Consider the following 16,356-nt stretch of genomic DNA (forward strand, 5'->3'; position numbering starts at 1 on the left):
CTCAAAGTCACCACCCAGGTAGACAGGGTTGTTAAGAAAGCATATGGTGTGTTGGCTTTCATTAGCAGGGGGACTGAGTTTAAGAGCCGCGAGGTTATGCTGCAGCTCTGTAGAGTTCTGGTTAGACCACACTTGGAATATTGTGTTCATTTCTGGTTGCCTCATTAAAGGAAAGATGTGGAAGCTTTAGAGAGGGTGCAGAGGAGACTTACCAGGATGCTGCCTGGACTGGAGGGCATGTTGTATGAAGAACAGTTGAAGGAGCTAGGGCTTTTCTCATTGGAATAAAGAAGAATGAAGGGTGACGTAATAGAGGTGCACAAGATGTTGAGAGCCAAAGATAGTGTGGACAGGCAGAGACATTTTCCCATGGTGGAAATATCTGTCACGAGGGGGCATAATTTTGAGGTAATTGGAGGAAGTTTTAGGGGAGATGTTAGAGGTTCTTTATTGAGAGAGTGGTGAATGCGTAGAATGCACCGCCAGCAGTGGTAGTAGAGTCAAATGCATTAGGGACATTTCAGAGACTCTTGGATAGCCACATGGGAGTTAGTATATTGAAGGGTTATGTAGGTTAGTCTGATCTTAGAGTAGGATAAGAGGCCGATACAACATCAAGGGCTGACAGGTCTGTACTGTGCTGTACAGTTCCATGTTCTAACTGGGGGTGGGGTCATAGTTTAAAAATAAAGGGTTGTCTATTTAATACAGAGATGAGGAAAAGACATTTCTCTTGGAGGTGACAGTCTTTGGAATTTCCTTCTGCAAAAGGCAATGGATGCAGAAACTTTAACCTTTTTCTAAGGCAGAGGGAGATATATTGATTACCAAGGGGATGAAAGTTATTGGGGATATGCAGGAATGTTGAGTTCAGGTTAAAATCCAATCAGCCATGATTTTATTGGACTGTGGAACATGCTCAGAGGGCCAAATGACTGACTCGTGTTCCTTCTGCGTATGTTTGTAAAGAATCCTACAGATTTAATACTCGTTGAGAGAAAAACATTCTCTTCAAGGTATTCATTAAAGGAATGACCACTTACTTTGAGATTATGCCCTCTTGTCCATGGCTGTTTCATAAGATGCCTAGAAGCTCCCTTATTAATCCTTTTAAGAATCTTGTATGTTTCAATAAGGTCAAGTTGAATTAGATTCACTGAGTCGTACAGCATGGAAACAGACCTTTCAGTCCAACCAGTTCATGTCAACCATGTTCCCAAACTGAACTAGTCTCACCAACCCACAAATACTGAAAGGTCTGAGCAATGACAGGAAGTGTGCTAAACACCTTCTTAACCATCCTGTCTACCTCGGACATAAAATTTCAAGAATTATGTACCTGAACCACTAGATCTCTCTGTTCTGTAACGCTATCCAGGGCCCTACTATTAATTGTTGTTTGTTTTACCAAAATGTAATACCTCACATTTATCCAAATTAAACTCCATCTGCCACTCCTCAGCCCATTGACCAATTGATCAAGATCTCTTTGTAATCTTAATCAGACATTGTGATGCATCAGGGAGAGGGAAATTTACCTGGATTATTTGAACCAGGATGCAGTCACACCTCTTAGGATTTGATTGTCTGGTTTGGTCAGTGCTCAGGGACTGAGTGAGACAAGTAAGGGGACCCAAAGGGCAGGAGCACAAGAGAGCCCCGACTGTTGCAACTGTCCAAAAGGTTTAAGATTCTTTCAGTTTATCTGGATGACAGTGAAGGCCATGCGGAGTTGAGTTAATTGGCCATGACACACTGGTAGAAGAGCTCATTCAACATGGGGGAGTAAGAAGGGATATACTGGTAGGAGGGAACAATATAGTGAGGGAAACTGACACTGCTGTACAGCAAAGACAAAGTCTAGACAGCTGTGGCTTCTGCTTGATAGCAGAGTTTGAGACATATGCTCAGGGCTGGTGAGGAACTTAAAGTGGGAGGAGCAGGATCCAGTCATCATGATCAACATAGGTACCAATGATATAGGCACGATAAAGAATGATGTTCTGTTTGCTCAGTCTGAGGGACTGGGCACCAAAATAAGAAGCAGAATCTGAAAAGGTCACAATCCCTGAAGTTACTGAGCCACATACAAATTGGCACAGAGCAATGAGATCACAGAGGAGAATACATGGCTCAAATATTGGTTTGGGAGAAATGGGTTCCGGTTTGTGGGGCACTGGCATCAATACAGGGGAAAGTGTGATCTGTATAGATGGAACAGTTTCTGCTTAAACAATGCTGGGGCTAGTGTTCTTGCCAATTGCATATGAGGGAAATAGAATTTTAAACTGAATGGTGAGGACAAGGGATTAAATTTGGGAAATGGGGTAAATCAAAGAGTAGAGTCCAGTCCAAAGTGAAAGATATTAGTACAGGAATTGATAAACAGATCATAATAGGAAGGAATAGAGAGTCAACCTACAAATAAGATTGGAATTTAGAAAGAGAGTAAAATGATAAAACTGAGGCTCTGTATCTGAATACACATAGCATTTAAAACAAAACAGATTATCAGAGTGCAAATAGAAATGAATCTGTACGATTTGGTAGCAATTACAGGGATATGACTGCATGGTGACATAGATTGAGTCCTGAATCTTGAAGGGAATAGCACATTTAGGAATGATAGGTAAGTAGGAAAATGTGAAGGAAGGCTCTGTTAGTTAATGATGATATTAGCACAGTAGAGAAGATGACCCAAGGTCTTAATACCAAAATGAGGAAATGGTTCATATAGATGTTAAAAATACTAAAGGCAACAAGTCACTTGTAGGAGTGGTGTATTGGTCTGTAAATAGTAACCATACAGTAGGGTGCCATATAAAGGAAGTAATTACAGCTTGACAGAAAGGCACAGGAATACTAATGGGAGATTTTAATCCATATAATCGACTGAAAAATTCAGATGGGTAAAGGTTGCCTTGATGAGCAGTTCAGAAAATGTTTTTAGGGTAGTTTCTTCAAACAGTATGTTCTCGAGCCTACGAGAGAATAGGCTAGACTAGACCTGGTATTGTTCAATGAAATAGGATTAATTAATGATCTGATAATGAAAGTGCTGCTAGGTGGCAGGTATTATACACAGGATTAATATTTTTGAACAGAGTCCAAGTCCACTCTTTTAGTGAGAGCTTTATTTTACTTAACCACCTGATGTTTTTTCTTAAAAATGAGAGAATGGTAGGGAGAGAGGGAGGGTTCTATGGAGTTGGAGGGGGAAATAAAGCACTGAATCCCCTGCGATACCCATCTCTCTCTAAAGGCAACAAGAGCATTGAACCACAACACTTTACTAGGTCCTCATTTTTGAGCAACCAGTTCTCACTCAATTAACTTTTAATTAATTATTTATCACATGTCCTCATTCCATTGGATCGTAGGTATCTTTTCAGACTTTCCTAAAGATAACAGATTCCCTTTCACAATAATAATTAAAATACAAACAAAATAAAATATAAAATTGACAACATTTTGTTTCTTTTACACATTAAAGTTCCAAGCATTCTCTTCCAGTATGTTTTTTTAGACTTTGTTCCATTCTTTGTAAAACAATAAGGTAGTTGACTGCTGCTCAGTACCCATTTCTCTACACCCCAGCTGTTTTAAAACTGCAATATCAATCTTTAATCTCTTATCATTTACCCATTTTGATGAGTGTATGTTTCAAGGCCTCTTATTATTGATAGAGTATTCAATGGATTTTGGTGCTGAACACATTTTTAGAATCTCTTCCCATATTTTCATGAAGACAAACTTCATATCTACTACAACACCAAGAGTGAGAATTTTAGCCACTCAGGTACCTTTTACTATTCTTTGATCTTTTCAGCTCCTGAGCTAAAGGGGAACATTTATCTCCCTTTTTCACAAGTAAAATGATCAGTGGATGTAAGTTTGCTTGCTGAGCTGGAAGGTTCGTTTTCAGACATTTTGTCACCATGTAACAAAATGATAAATGCTCCTGCACTCAAGAACCCATCACAAGCATTATTAAAAACACTAGGTTTCATGTTACTATTGGAAATTTCAAAATACAATGCTTAATTTAGTTTTCTTTTTCATTTTCTTTCACTTGAATATCTTCCACCTTGAGGTTTTTCATAGGTATACTCAACACAAGCATCTAGCTTTGTCTGGGTTTCCAACCAATTCAGCTGTCCAGTTAAACTTTGCAAATCATTTATTTCAGTTTTAGAAGTTACCGTATCATTTGTGAAGATGTACTTTGATGAATAACAAAGGAGTTTTCCAAGTAATATTGCTCATGCAAAGTGACACTGGATCTACTCTGCTTGATTTCCAATCCAATATATTTAAAAGCCCCAAACATCTGACTTCCAATTTTAATTTTGCTTTAAGACCATTTGTAACTGTTTTCAAACCTACTACTCTCATCCCACAGAAAAATCATTTATGCGCACCATAAAAATGGTGCCTAGTAATGAGGACCTAGGAAACAGTGTTGTGGTTCAATGCTCTTATTGCCTTTAGAGAGAGATGGGTAACACAGGGGATTCAGTGCTTTATTTCCCCCTCCAACACCATTTTGATATAATCCCCTCCCTCTCTCTCTATTACTCTGTCACTTTAACAAAAGACATCATATGGTTAACCAAAAGCTACACTTCGTGATGCCAGTAAAGCAGTGCTTTTACTGAAGATAGTACAATTTTAACTGGACAACCTGAGAATTACATATTCTAGAAACATAATTTTGGCCAGATACATATTTATTTAACTTCCAGAATGTCCCCACTGCATTTGGTGCCTCTTTTGGAGGAAATACTTTCCGCTTGAGCTAATCTCCCAGCAGAAATGAACTTTATTATTTGGGCTTTTCTTGGCTTTGTATTTGTTACTGACAAAGCCAAGAAAAGTTCCAAAGTTGGTTTTCTTGACATTGGTGAATCTACTCTTATATTTTGGTTCCCCAGTTTTTCTTCAAAACCTTGTGCTGTTAGCCTTGCTTTAATCTTTAGGCCTTTAAGCTTAACTTCTGTTTTTGGGAAAATGCTAAAGTCCAATAAAAGGATGTAATAGCAGAGCAGCACGGGCACAAATGGGCAGCACAGTGGCACACTGGTTAGCACTGTTGCCTCACAGCGCCAGAGACCCGAGTTCAATTCCCGCCTCAGGCGACTCTGTGTGGAGTTTGCACATTCACCCCATGTCTGCGTAGGTTTCAATCCAAAAATGTGTAGGTTAGGTGAATTGGCCATGCTAAATTGCTCGTAGTGTTAGGTGAAGGGGTAAATGTAAGGGACTGGGTCTGGATGGATTGTGCTTCAGCGGGTTGGTGTGGACTTGTTGGGCTGAAGGGCCTGTTTCCACACTGTAAGTAATCTAATCTAAAATTAGGCAGAGCCAGCATTAGAGGAAACATATTACTGAATTCCCTATCTGTGCTGCAAATGTATTGCAATCCTTTGAAGAGGAAACCAGTAGATGTAACATATTTGGATTTCCAAAAGGCATTTAATAAGGTCCTGCGCATAAGATTACTTTATAAGATAAGAGCCCACGGTGTTGGGGGTAGTATAGAGTATCTATAGAATATTGGCTAACTAATAGAAAAGAGGGAGTTTTCAAAATGGCAATCTGTAATTGGTAGAGTACTACACGGATCAGTGCGGAGGCCACAAATATTAACAATATGTATTAATGACCTGGCTAAGGGAAATGAGTGTAGTGTTGTCAGTTTTACAAATGACACAAAAACAGGGGGGAAGGCATGTAGTGATGGTAACATGAAGAAAGATCTAGGCAGGTTAAGTTTGTAGGCAAAAACCTGGCAGAAAACTCGGGCGAGTGTGAGGTTTGCAACTTGGCAAGAAGAATGGAAGAGTTGATTATTGTTTTAATGGAAAAGCTGCAGAAAACTGCAGCACAGAGGAATTTGGGAATTCTTGTATATGAATCATAACAATTTAGCTTACTAGTTCAGCAGATAATAGGGAAGGCAAATAGACTGTTGGCCTTTACCTTAAAAGTAATGGCTTATACAAATAGGGAGGTCGTGCTAAAATTAAATAAGGCACTATTCAGACATGGTTTGATTCCCTTATTGGGAGAATATATTGGTTTTGGAGGCAGTATGGAGACAGTTCGCTAGGTTGATTCCAGATATGGAGCGGTTTTCTTATGAAGAGAGCTTGAGCTTGAATAGGTTGGGCAGTATTTAAGTTGGGAAGTCATATCGGTGTTGTTTAGCATGCTGGTAAGGCTTCCTCTAGAGTACTTTGTTACCGGAAGATATTATTAAACTGGAGAGGGTTCAGAAAAGATTAACCAGAATGTTGCTGGGAACAGAGAGTTTGAGATATAAAAATAGTCTGGGAAGGCTGAGATGTTTCTCACTGGAGCGCAGGAGACTAAGGGTGACTTTATTGAAGTTTAGAAAATCATAAGGGACATCTCTAAGATGAACAACAAGTGTCTTTTCCCTAAGATGGAAGAGTCAAAACTTGAAGGCATAATTTTTAAGGTGAGAAGGCAAAGATTTAATAAGGAAACGAAGGCCAACGTTTTTACATCGAGAGTGGTTAGTGAGTGGAATGAACTGCCAGAGAAAGTGGTGGATGCAGGTACAGTTGCAACATTTAAAAGACATTTGGATAAGTTCATGAGTAGAAAAGGTTTGGAGGGATATTGGCCAAGCGTAGGCAGGTGAGATGAATTTAGTTTGGGAATATGGTCGGTGTGGGCTAGCTGGACCAAAGAGTCTGTTTTCATGCTGGATTATTCTATGACTCCATGCTGAAACTTGCCCATAGATTTGTTTCCTTTGGATTAGACAGGCATCTGGGAATTCCCACAAGCAACTGTGACACATCATCTGTTCTGCTATCCTTAATGTGCTCTAAGGAATTACTTACTTATTGTATCCAACTTTTTATCTAATTATACTTAATTTGCTAGAATACTGGTCCCTGTATGGCTCTTAGACAGTCCTAAAGGTACAGTTTCAACTATCCCAAATTTTGATGCCAGTGCCCCACAATCTGGTATTGGGACTCACTTACTTCATCCAGTCTTTGAGCCATGCATTTTACATTTCTTCTGCCAACTGGCATCTGACTCCGATATTAATCCAGAGATTATTGCCTCAGAGGTGCGGTCCTTCAATTTGGTGCCTAGCTCCTCATACTGTCAAAGCAAAACCAAGGAATTGAAACCAAATTACTGTGACCTCCAGTTGACATAGTTCACAATTGCTTTGTTTCACTCGAGAAACCGTAGTGCCGTCTGTGATCTTGACTGGTTGCACAACTACCTTACAGGTATTTGCAACCAGTGATTGTGAATATGATGATTGTTCTTCAACTTTTACATCTTGAATTGAGGATTGGCCAACTAACAAAAAGCAAAGTTGCAATAAAGGAATCATTTCATGTTGGCAAACTATGAGGTGGCAGAGGGATCAATCCTGGGGGCTGAACTTTTTCTATCTAATTTAATGACGTGGATGAGGGGCTCAAGCAAAAATTGCTTTTGAGAGAAAGATGGGAATAAAATTGACAGATATTGTTTTTGAGAAAATGTATGGTTATTCATTTTAATAAGAAGAACCGAAAACCAAAATATGATCTGAATGAAAGGAGACTGCAGAATGTTGTGGTGATAGATGAATCTGGGTGAGCTTGTGCATGAATCACAAAGTTAACATGCAATTATGCTAAGTAACTAGGAAAGTAAATGGAAAGTTGGCCTTTATTGTCAAAGGGTTGAAGTATAATTTATGGAAGTCTTGCTGCAATTTTACAAGACATTGTTGGGACAAAACCTAAAATATTGCATATTATTTTGGTATCTTTTAAGGAGGAATAGTCTTCTATTGGAGGCAGTTTAAAGAAAATTTTCAAGGTTGACTCCTGAGATGATTGGTTGTTTTATGAGGAAAGATTAAGCAATGGGACCTAAAGTCTCAGTTTTAAAAAGTGGGAGATGATCTTACTGATGCATACAATTCAATGGACTTGACATGGTAAATGTTGAGAGAATGTTTCACCTCATGTGGAAATCCAGGACTAGAGGACATACTTTCAGAATAAGGTCCACGCTGATGTTTATGCTCAACTCAAGTCACGATCATCTTTCTTAATCTAAGTCTATCATTGTAATTGTCTATCCCCTTATCCCTCAAATGCACCCTGGGATAATGAGTTCCACATTTAATTTCTTGTTGTGTTTATACACTAGAAATATCAACTTGTAAGTCAATTGTTATTCAAATTACAGGTATGCCCATTTTTTTTGTTACCTTTACATTTGCACTGAGTCTTACTTTCAGTTTCTTTACCCTGCTGTGTAACTAATCTGAATTCCTTTCTATGGTCTAAATTTTCAGAGTCTTGACAACTCCATGGACCTTTAAAATGACAGGCACCATCCGTGTTCAGAATCCCATTCCAGTTTCTGACATCTTTCGTTTTCACTGATAAGGGGCAAACGGGGCACAGCATGACTCTGACATGCAGGAAACCCAAGCTTAGCAAGACTACTCGAATACTTGTCTGCCATTTTCACAGTACCAAGTGCCTTAACCTGCATTGTGAAAGTTACGACTTCTTTTGTCGTCACAAATGCTCTTAAATGATGGTTAAGGAACTGTCAAACTCTTTGCCCTTTTTAAAGTTAAAAATTTAGCCCAGCTGTGCCAGTGAGAGGTAAGAATACTTATGAGGTTATTTAAGGTTAGAATCCCTACAGTTGGAAACAGGCCCTTCGGCCCAACAAGTCCACACTGACCCTCCGATGAGTAAAAACCCAGACTCATTTCCCACTGACTAATGCACCTGACACAATGGGCAATTTAATATGGCCATTTCACCTACCCTGCACATCTTTGGAATGTGGAAGGAAACCAAAGCACTCAGAGGAAATCCACACAGACATGGGGAGGTCTTGCAAACTCCACACAAGACAGTCGCCCGAGGCTGGAATTGAACCTGGGTCCCTGGTGCTGTGAGGAAGCAGTGCTAACCACTGAGCAACCCGTGCCAATCTGATGGATTTAATTCCCTTACCTTTAAAAATGCTGTTTCAATTTAAAAAAAGACTGTTATTGAGAGTTAAAAAAACATTGGTCTAACATATACAATAACTGTTTGTTGACATTACCCCAGTGCTATCAATATGTCATTTTTAATGCTTGGCTGCTTTGCATAACCTGTCATTTATTTCAGTAGAGGGTTGTAAATTTACAACTCAAAGAGGTCATTACAGGACTAGCTGTCTTTAATGCAGGATTTTGAATATGGTCGATTTTATATGCAATTATTTGAGCAAATTCAAATGTTTTGGATGCATTTTATGGTTTGTAACAATAATTGGAACAAACTGTAAAAAGCTGAGCTCAGCACTTGGCAACCATGCAGCCAACTCCACATTGCATCAGAGAGCAGGTCATCTGACTACATCCAAGAGGGAATTTCCCATCTTGAACCTCGCAATTTACAAACAAAATTTCAAATTCATATGGGATGAAATTGGCAGAGAGTGATGTGGTGATGGAGACCTCAAAGTAAAAAAATTAGACGTAGTAAAAGTTTTTTAAATGACTTAAGAATTCTTCAGTGCAATGTAAGAACAATGGCTGTATTGTGAGCTCTTGCTTCATTGTTCAGAGCACGTCAAACAACGTGCTTGATGTTGAAGACTAATAGTAACGTTGCCGCAGTTACCAGAGAACTGTAGAACTGCTTTCTCATCAGACAGACAGATAACTGGTGGCAGTTTACCAAGCATCAAACAAGGTGAAAACTTGAGAAGGAGAATCCTTCATGTTAACTTCATCTGGTGCAACAGTTGATGTTAAGCAAATACTTAAAAAAAAGGAAATGTGTACATTGGAGGAGGAATGCAGGAAACTTATCAAAAAAAAGTTCCACACGTAAAGGGGTGGGTTGACAAGGCTTAAATGAACCAAGTTTTAGTGTCTTAAGAAATATTAAGGGCAATCTTGTTGAAAGATATAAAATACTAAATTGTTAAAAAACCTTCACACCAGTACCAGAGAACCTTAATTAGTGAATAATTAATTTAAGCAGGTATTGAAATATTGTTTCCTTAAAAGTATATGTAATATACTATCACAAGAAATATTAGCGGTAATGTCATGAAGAGTGTTCAGAATGCTAGTTGCAGGATTTAGATTAGTGGGAGGGACGTAAGGTTGTTGGGGGCAAGCAGCCTTTCATTGACCTTGAATATTCTTGTCTTCTAGTAAAATTCTTTATTTGGCATCCTTTGTTCCAGGACGTAGTGGTGCCTCTAACAACTGGGCCAAGGGTCACTACACAGAAGGAGCTGAACTGGCTGACTCTGTCATGGATGTAGTGAGGAAGGAGGCTGAGGGATGTGATTGCCTCCAGGGATTCCAGCTTATCCATTCACTGGGTGGTGGTACTGGTGCTGGCATGGGCACTCTTCTCCTCAACAAGATCCGTGAAGAATACCCTGACAGAATGATGCTCTCTTTCAGTATTATTCCTTCACCCAAAGTATCAGACACTGTGGTAGAGCCCTATAATGCAACTCTATCTATTCACCACCTCATAGAGAATACAGATGAGACCTTCTGTATTGATAATGAGGCTCTGCATGACATCTGTTTCCGAACCCTCAAACTCACATCTCCCACTTATGGTGACCTGAATCATCTAATATCAGCCACCATGAGCGGTGTAACAACGTGTCTACGTTTCCCTGGTCAGCTCAACGCTGACCTGCGTAAACTAGCAGTGAACATGGTCCCCTTTCCACGCCTACATTTTTTTGTGCCTGGCTTTGCTCCTCTGACTAGTCGTGGTACCCAGCCATATCGTGCCCTGACAGTACCTGAGCTTACCAAGCAAATGTTTGATGCCAAGAACATGATGGCAGCCTGTGACCCTCGACACGGCCGCTACCTGACCGTTGCTGCTGTTTTCCGGGGTCGCATGTCCATGAAAGAGGTGGATGAACAGATGTTGAACATTCAGAACAAAAACAGCCCTTATTTTGTGGAGTGGATCCCCAACAATGTCAAGACGGCTGTCTGTGACATCCCACCCAGAGGCCTCAGAATGGCAGCCACCTTCATTGGCAACACAACGGCCATCCAGGAGCTGTTCAAGCGCATTGGTGAGCAGTTTTCTGCCATGTTCCGAAGGAAGGCCTTCTTGCATTGGTACACCGGTGAGGGCATGGATGAGGTGGAATTTACAGAGGCTGAGGCTGACATGCTGGATCTGATAGCCGAGTACCAGTACTATCAGGAAGTTCAAGTGAATGAGGGGGCTCAGTATTATGTAGATGAAGTTGATGATGATGAAGAATCCTGAACACCATTATCTTGAGCTCTTGATTCTTTACAGGTCTCTCCAAATAGGTCCTCCCTCTCCTGCACTGTTCACACAATCTCATCTTGATAGTGAATGGATCAATTAAAATCATCTGACAGTATTTGGAGTATTGACTGGTTGAAGAGTTAAAACAATGTGTTCAGTTGAAGTATATTAACTGTGCAGCCAGGAGAACCCCTGTGATCCATGCTGGCCAGCTATCCTGGCAAGTGGGACTACATTTGGTTAGGATATCTGGTCGGCATGGACAAGTTGGACCGAAGGGTCTGTTTCCATGCTGTACATCTCTATGACTCTATGACTTCCTTAATGTAATTCCAGAATCCTTGAAACCTAAGTAATGCAATGGCAAAGGATACTTTGTATCATGGTGCAAGATTCTCTATTGGAAGAAGCAGGACAGGTTGCTGTGTTCCTCAGGCCTGCCCCAACTTTCATTAAAATCATAACTGATCTGATCTCTCTTGCAACCTTTTATACCCTTGCTTATAAAGAATCAATCCATTACTGCCTTAAAAATTTTCAAAAACTGTTCCCACCACCTTTTGAGAAATAGAGTTCCAAAGAGCCAAGAGTCAAGAGAAAAAAAATTCTTCTCATCTCTGACTTTAATGGGCGACTCCTTATTTTTAAACAGATGTCCCCCTAGTTTTAGACTCTCCCACAAGAGGAAAAGCACATTTTCATGTACACCTTGTTAAGACCACTTATGATCACATATTTCAGTTAAGTTGCCTCATACTCTCATGGTCTCACCAATGCCTGTATAATCTTCCCATTTCTGTAGCAAGCACAACCTTCCTGCTTTTATATTCAGTTTCCCCCATGCTAAATAATAACATTCTATTAGCTTTCCTAATTACTTTCTGTACCTGAAACTGATCTTTTGTAGTTTATTCACTAGGACACCCAGATCTCTCTGCATCTCAGAGTTCTGCAATCTCTCACCATTCTTCCAGCCAAGATGGACAGTTGCGCATTTTCCACAAGATACTCCTCCATCTTTGCCAACTCATTTATGTTACGAATTTGGAGTTGTGTATTGTACCTTTAAGAGAGAGTGAAGCCTGATTTGGAAGTGAGAGTTTGCAGACACCTGTCATGTGACTGTCTAGCAGTATCAGAGTGTACTGGAAAATTGAAAATATGTAACATTTGGCTGTGAAACGAGTACCTGAGTTTTAGTTGCTATGTTCACAACAGTTTGAATTTAACCAATCAGTTTAAATTATGCTCCAGGATACTAAAACCCAATCAAATTTGAATTTTTACTATTTTGACAACATCAAACCAATGAGACGAACTGATGCTTGAGGTATAAAAAAAGCAGACGTTTTGAAAGTTAGTGAGAGAGTAAACTACCAACTATATAGAGAGACTGCCATTCAAAACACTCTCTTTCAAAGGTACCTTTTCATAAGAAACATCTTTGCAGCAAAAGACTAAAGATGACCCAGGGAGATCTTCAGCCAGAGGAAGACAAATGCTGACGACGACAGCCTCTGTCTGGTTTTGAAAATTAAGTTGATGTAACTTTAATAGGGGCTTTTATTGGATCTGTTTACTGTTATAGAGTTGGAGGTAGAATACAGACCTTTAAGAGAAATGAGGCTTAGAGTTATGAATAGTTGTTGTTTAATGTTCACTTTTAGAGTTAAAGTATAAATTGATATTATTTTCTTTAAATAGTGGAGTTTGGGAATTCTCTGTCACTCATATTTTAATAGATTATGAGGCGACGTGAGCTTTTCTGTGTGTTTGGTTTAATTAACAGAGGGGTTCACCACTGTGTCGTAACAGTTTAGGGGCTTTGGTCTATTATTTGGACAGGTTTAGACAGATCCAATCTAAGATTTGGACAGATTTAAACAGATTTGGGGTACAAAAGATCCCAGCAGATTTAAAAACTTGCTGATTAGTGTCCTAGATCTTAAAATATGACGTAGGTGAGACAATTTGTTTAATTTTGGTTATTTGTGATTGATTAAATTAAAATTGCTAAAGGTCCTGGGGTTTGAAAATTGTTGGGGAGTTAGTCACGATCTTAGGTTTGTCAGAGAAATAGACAAGTGCAGTAGAGTTTAAACTTAAATTACAATTGAGGAAAATGGATTTAGAAGATAAACAAAACGAGAGGGAGGAAAACAAAAGAGAGAGAAGATTCTTGGTTGAGCAAAGAGAGAGTGAGAGAGAAGAAAGGGAGAGAGAAAAGAAAGAGAAAAGGATTTGAACTTCAGAAATTGTGACTTAGCCAGGGAAGTCAAGTTAATGGGATGGAGATGGAGAGAGAAGGTAGTGATGTACATAAGTATGTTAAAATACTGCTGCATTTTAATGAGAAAGATGTCGAAGGCTTCTTTATTTCATTTGAAAAATTGGCTAGGCTCATGGAGTCATCAGAGAACTTGTGGGTAATGCTAACTCAGACTAAGCTGGTAGGACGAGCTAATGAGGTATTTGCAGCGCTGTCAGATGAGTGGTCAAGAGATTATTAAGAGTCAAACAGGCTGTATTGAGTGCTTATGAAGTGGTACCAGAAGCGGATAGACAGTGATTCAGAAACATTGAGGAGGAACCAGGTCAGACTTACGTTGAGCTCAAAAGAATTAAACATAGTCATTTTGATAGATGGGTGCAGGCCTTTAAAAATTGATAAGACCTATGAGGCTCTAAGAGAAATTATTCTGCTGCAGGAGTTTAAAGCTTACTTCCAGAGATTATCAGAATACACGTGGATGTACAGAAAGTTCAGGAAGTGAGAAGAGCTGCAGAGATGACAGATGCATAGACATTGATGCATCAGGCAAAGTTGAGCTTCCGACAAGAATTTCAACCTTAGATTAGATTAGATTAGATTACTTACAGTGTGGAAACAGGCCTTTCGGCCCAACAAGTCCACACCGACCCGTCGAAGCGCAACCCACCCATACCCTTACGTTTACCCCTTAACTTGTGAAGGATAGAAGGGGAGATCCTACACTACAAAATGAAGAGTAGAGAACACTGGTACTTGTTTATCACAGGTTAAAAAAGAAGCCCTAGAGGGTGAAAAGGAGGTGAAAGACCTCAGATGTTTCCACTGTAGTAAAGTGGGACACGTAAAGTCATAGTGCTGGTTGTTAAAGAAAGACACTGGGAAAAGATGTGGTAAAAGAAGCTAAGTCAGTGGCATTAGTGAAAGTAATGAAGGAAACCCCAAAAAAAAGTCAAGCTGCAGGAGAATGCACAGCCTAGGCAGGGGCTGGGTACGAAGTTAATGCGTGATCTTTATAAAGAATTTGCATCTGTGGGTAAAGTTTAATTTTGAGAGATACAGGATCTAACTAGTCTCTAATAGTAAGAGTTGAACATATTTGCATTCTTTATAACCTGTTACCTGAGAGAGTGGAAACTTGTAGCTTAGATGGACAGAAATTTAAAACTCCCCCGTGTAAGATCAGGTCGGAGTACCAATTCAAGACTGGGGAAGTAACAGTGGGAGTGATTGACAGAATGTGAGTTCCAAGAATACAGTTTGTTTTTGGGAAATATTTAACAGGATCCAAGGTGGGGGTGACACTCCTTGTGGACAAGCACAAGGAAGACCAGGGAACTGAGGAGTTAAAAGAAAAATACCCTGGAATTACCCTGTGTAGTAACAAAATTCCACTATCATAAGTCACAGAACGAAGCAAAAACTGAGAAGGAAGATGGAGGAGTTGAGGTTCAATTAATGGAGACCCTGTTTGATGTAATGGTGCAGGAAAGACCTGAACAGGCAGAGGGTCAGGCAGAAGTGTAGTCCTGAAAGGCATGAGCAGATTTACAACAGAAAGATGAGACAATAAAATATCTATATGTTGATGCGTACTCAGAAAAGGAGGTAGAGAATATTCCTGAGGGTTATTATCTTAAAGATAGAATCCTAAGGTGAAAATGGAGACCACGGCAGGTTAGTGCAGAGGAGAAATGGGCAGAAGTGCACCAGATTGTGTTGCTGGTAGCACACAGACTGTAATGTTACGGGTAGCACATGAATTACCAATAGGAGGTCACCTAGGTGTGAGGAAGACTCAGGCTAAGGTACAAAAACATTTCTATTGGCCTAGAATGCACAAGGATTTGGTTAAATTTTGCTCTACATATCATAACGTGCCAAATGGTAGGTAAGCCCCAGGCAGTAATAAAACCAGTACCTTTGTTACCAATTCCTGCAAAGAACCTTTCATGCGGGTTATGATTGATTGTGTAGGTTCCCCTCCTGAGAACTAAAAGTGGTATCCAGTACTTGCTAACCATACTGGATGTGTCTACCAGATTTCTGGAGGCAAATCAATTACGAAGTATTAAGGCAAACAGGGTGGTAGAGGAGTTAGTAGCTTTCTTCACGCGGTATGGGCTACCCAGAAAGACTCAATCAGACCAAGAGTCTAAGTTTACAGCTAGGCTGTTTAAGGAAGTTATGGATAGCTTAGGCATACAGCACTTTAAATCAAAAGTGTATCATCCTGAATCCTAGGGAACTTTAAAAAGGTGGCATCAGACCCTGAAGACCATGTTAAGACGGTACTGTCAGGATGACCAGAATGACTGGAATGAAGGTATCCCATTTGTATTGTTTGCCATTAGAGATGCCCCAAATGAATCTACTGAGTTTTGAGTTAACATTTGGTCATGAAGTGAGAGACCTGTTGAAATTAATTTCAGAAAAATTGACAGGACCAAAGCCTGAGATTTCACACTTGGATTATGTATCTGAGGTGAGAGAGAGATTAAATTGGGTAAGTGAGTTAGCTAAATAGCACCTGAAGAGGGCACTTCATAGACTGAAGCAGATGGCAGATAAAAACTGTGAAATTCAGACGTTTTCCTATGGGGATGACATATTAGTATTGTTACCAGTGGTTGGAGAGCCCTTCAAAGCCAGGTTTAGTAGTCCCTATCAAATTGAGAAAACGTTGAGTCAGGTAAGCTATCCGGCAAAGATGATGGATAGAAACAAAATTGGGCATGTCATGTGAATATGTTGAAA

General features: G+C 39.8%; 1 protein-coding gene across 1 annotated transcript in view; it reads left to right on the forward strand.

Moving 5' to 3' along the window:
• LOC132825794 (tubulin beta chain-like) overlaps positions 1 to 11,324 on the forward strand; it is a 45,828-nt gene extending 34,504 nt beyond the window's left edge. Inside the window, exon 4 of the mRNA XM_060841274.1 lies at positions 10,258 to 11,324. Coding sequence (XP_060697257.1) covers positions 10,258 to 11,324 — 1,067 coding nt within the window. The remainder of the gene's footprint in view (positions 1 to 10,257) is intronic.
• The last annotated feature ends 5,032 nt before the right edge of the window (positions 11,325 to 16,356 follow it).

This window comes from Hemiscyllium ocellatum, chromosome 21 (genome assembly GCF_020745735.1).
Source record: "Hemiscyllium ocellatum isolate sHemOce1 chromosome 21, sHemOce1.pat.X.cur, whole genome shotgun sequence".
In the NCBI taxonomy this organism is placed as follows: Eukaryota; Metazoa; Chordata; class Chondrichthyes; order Orectolobiformes; family Hemiscylliidae; genus Hemiscyllium; species Hemiscyllium ocellatum.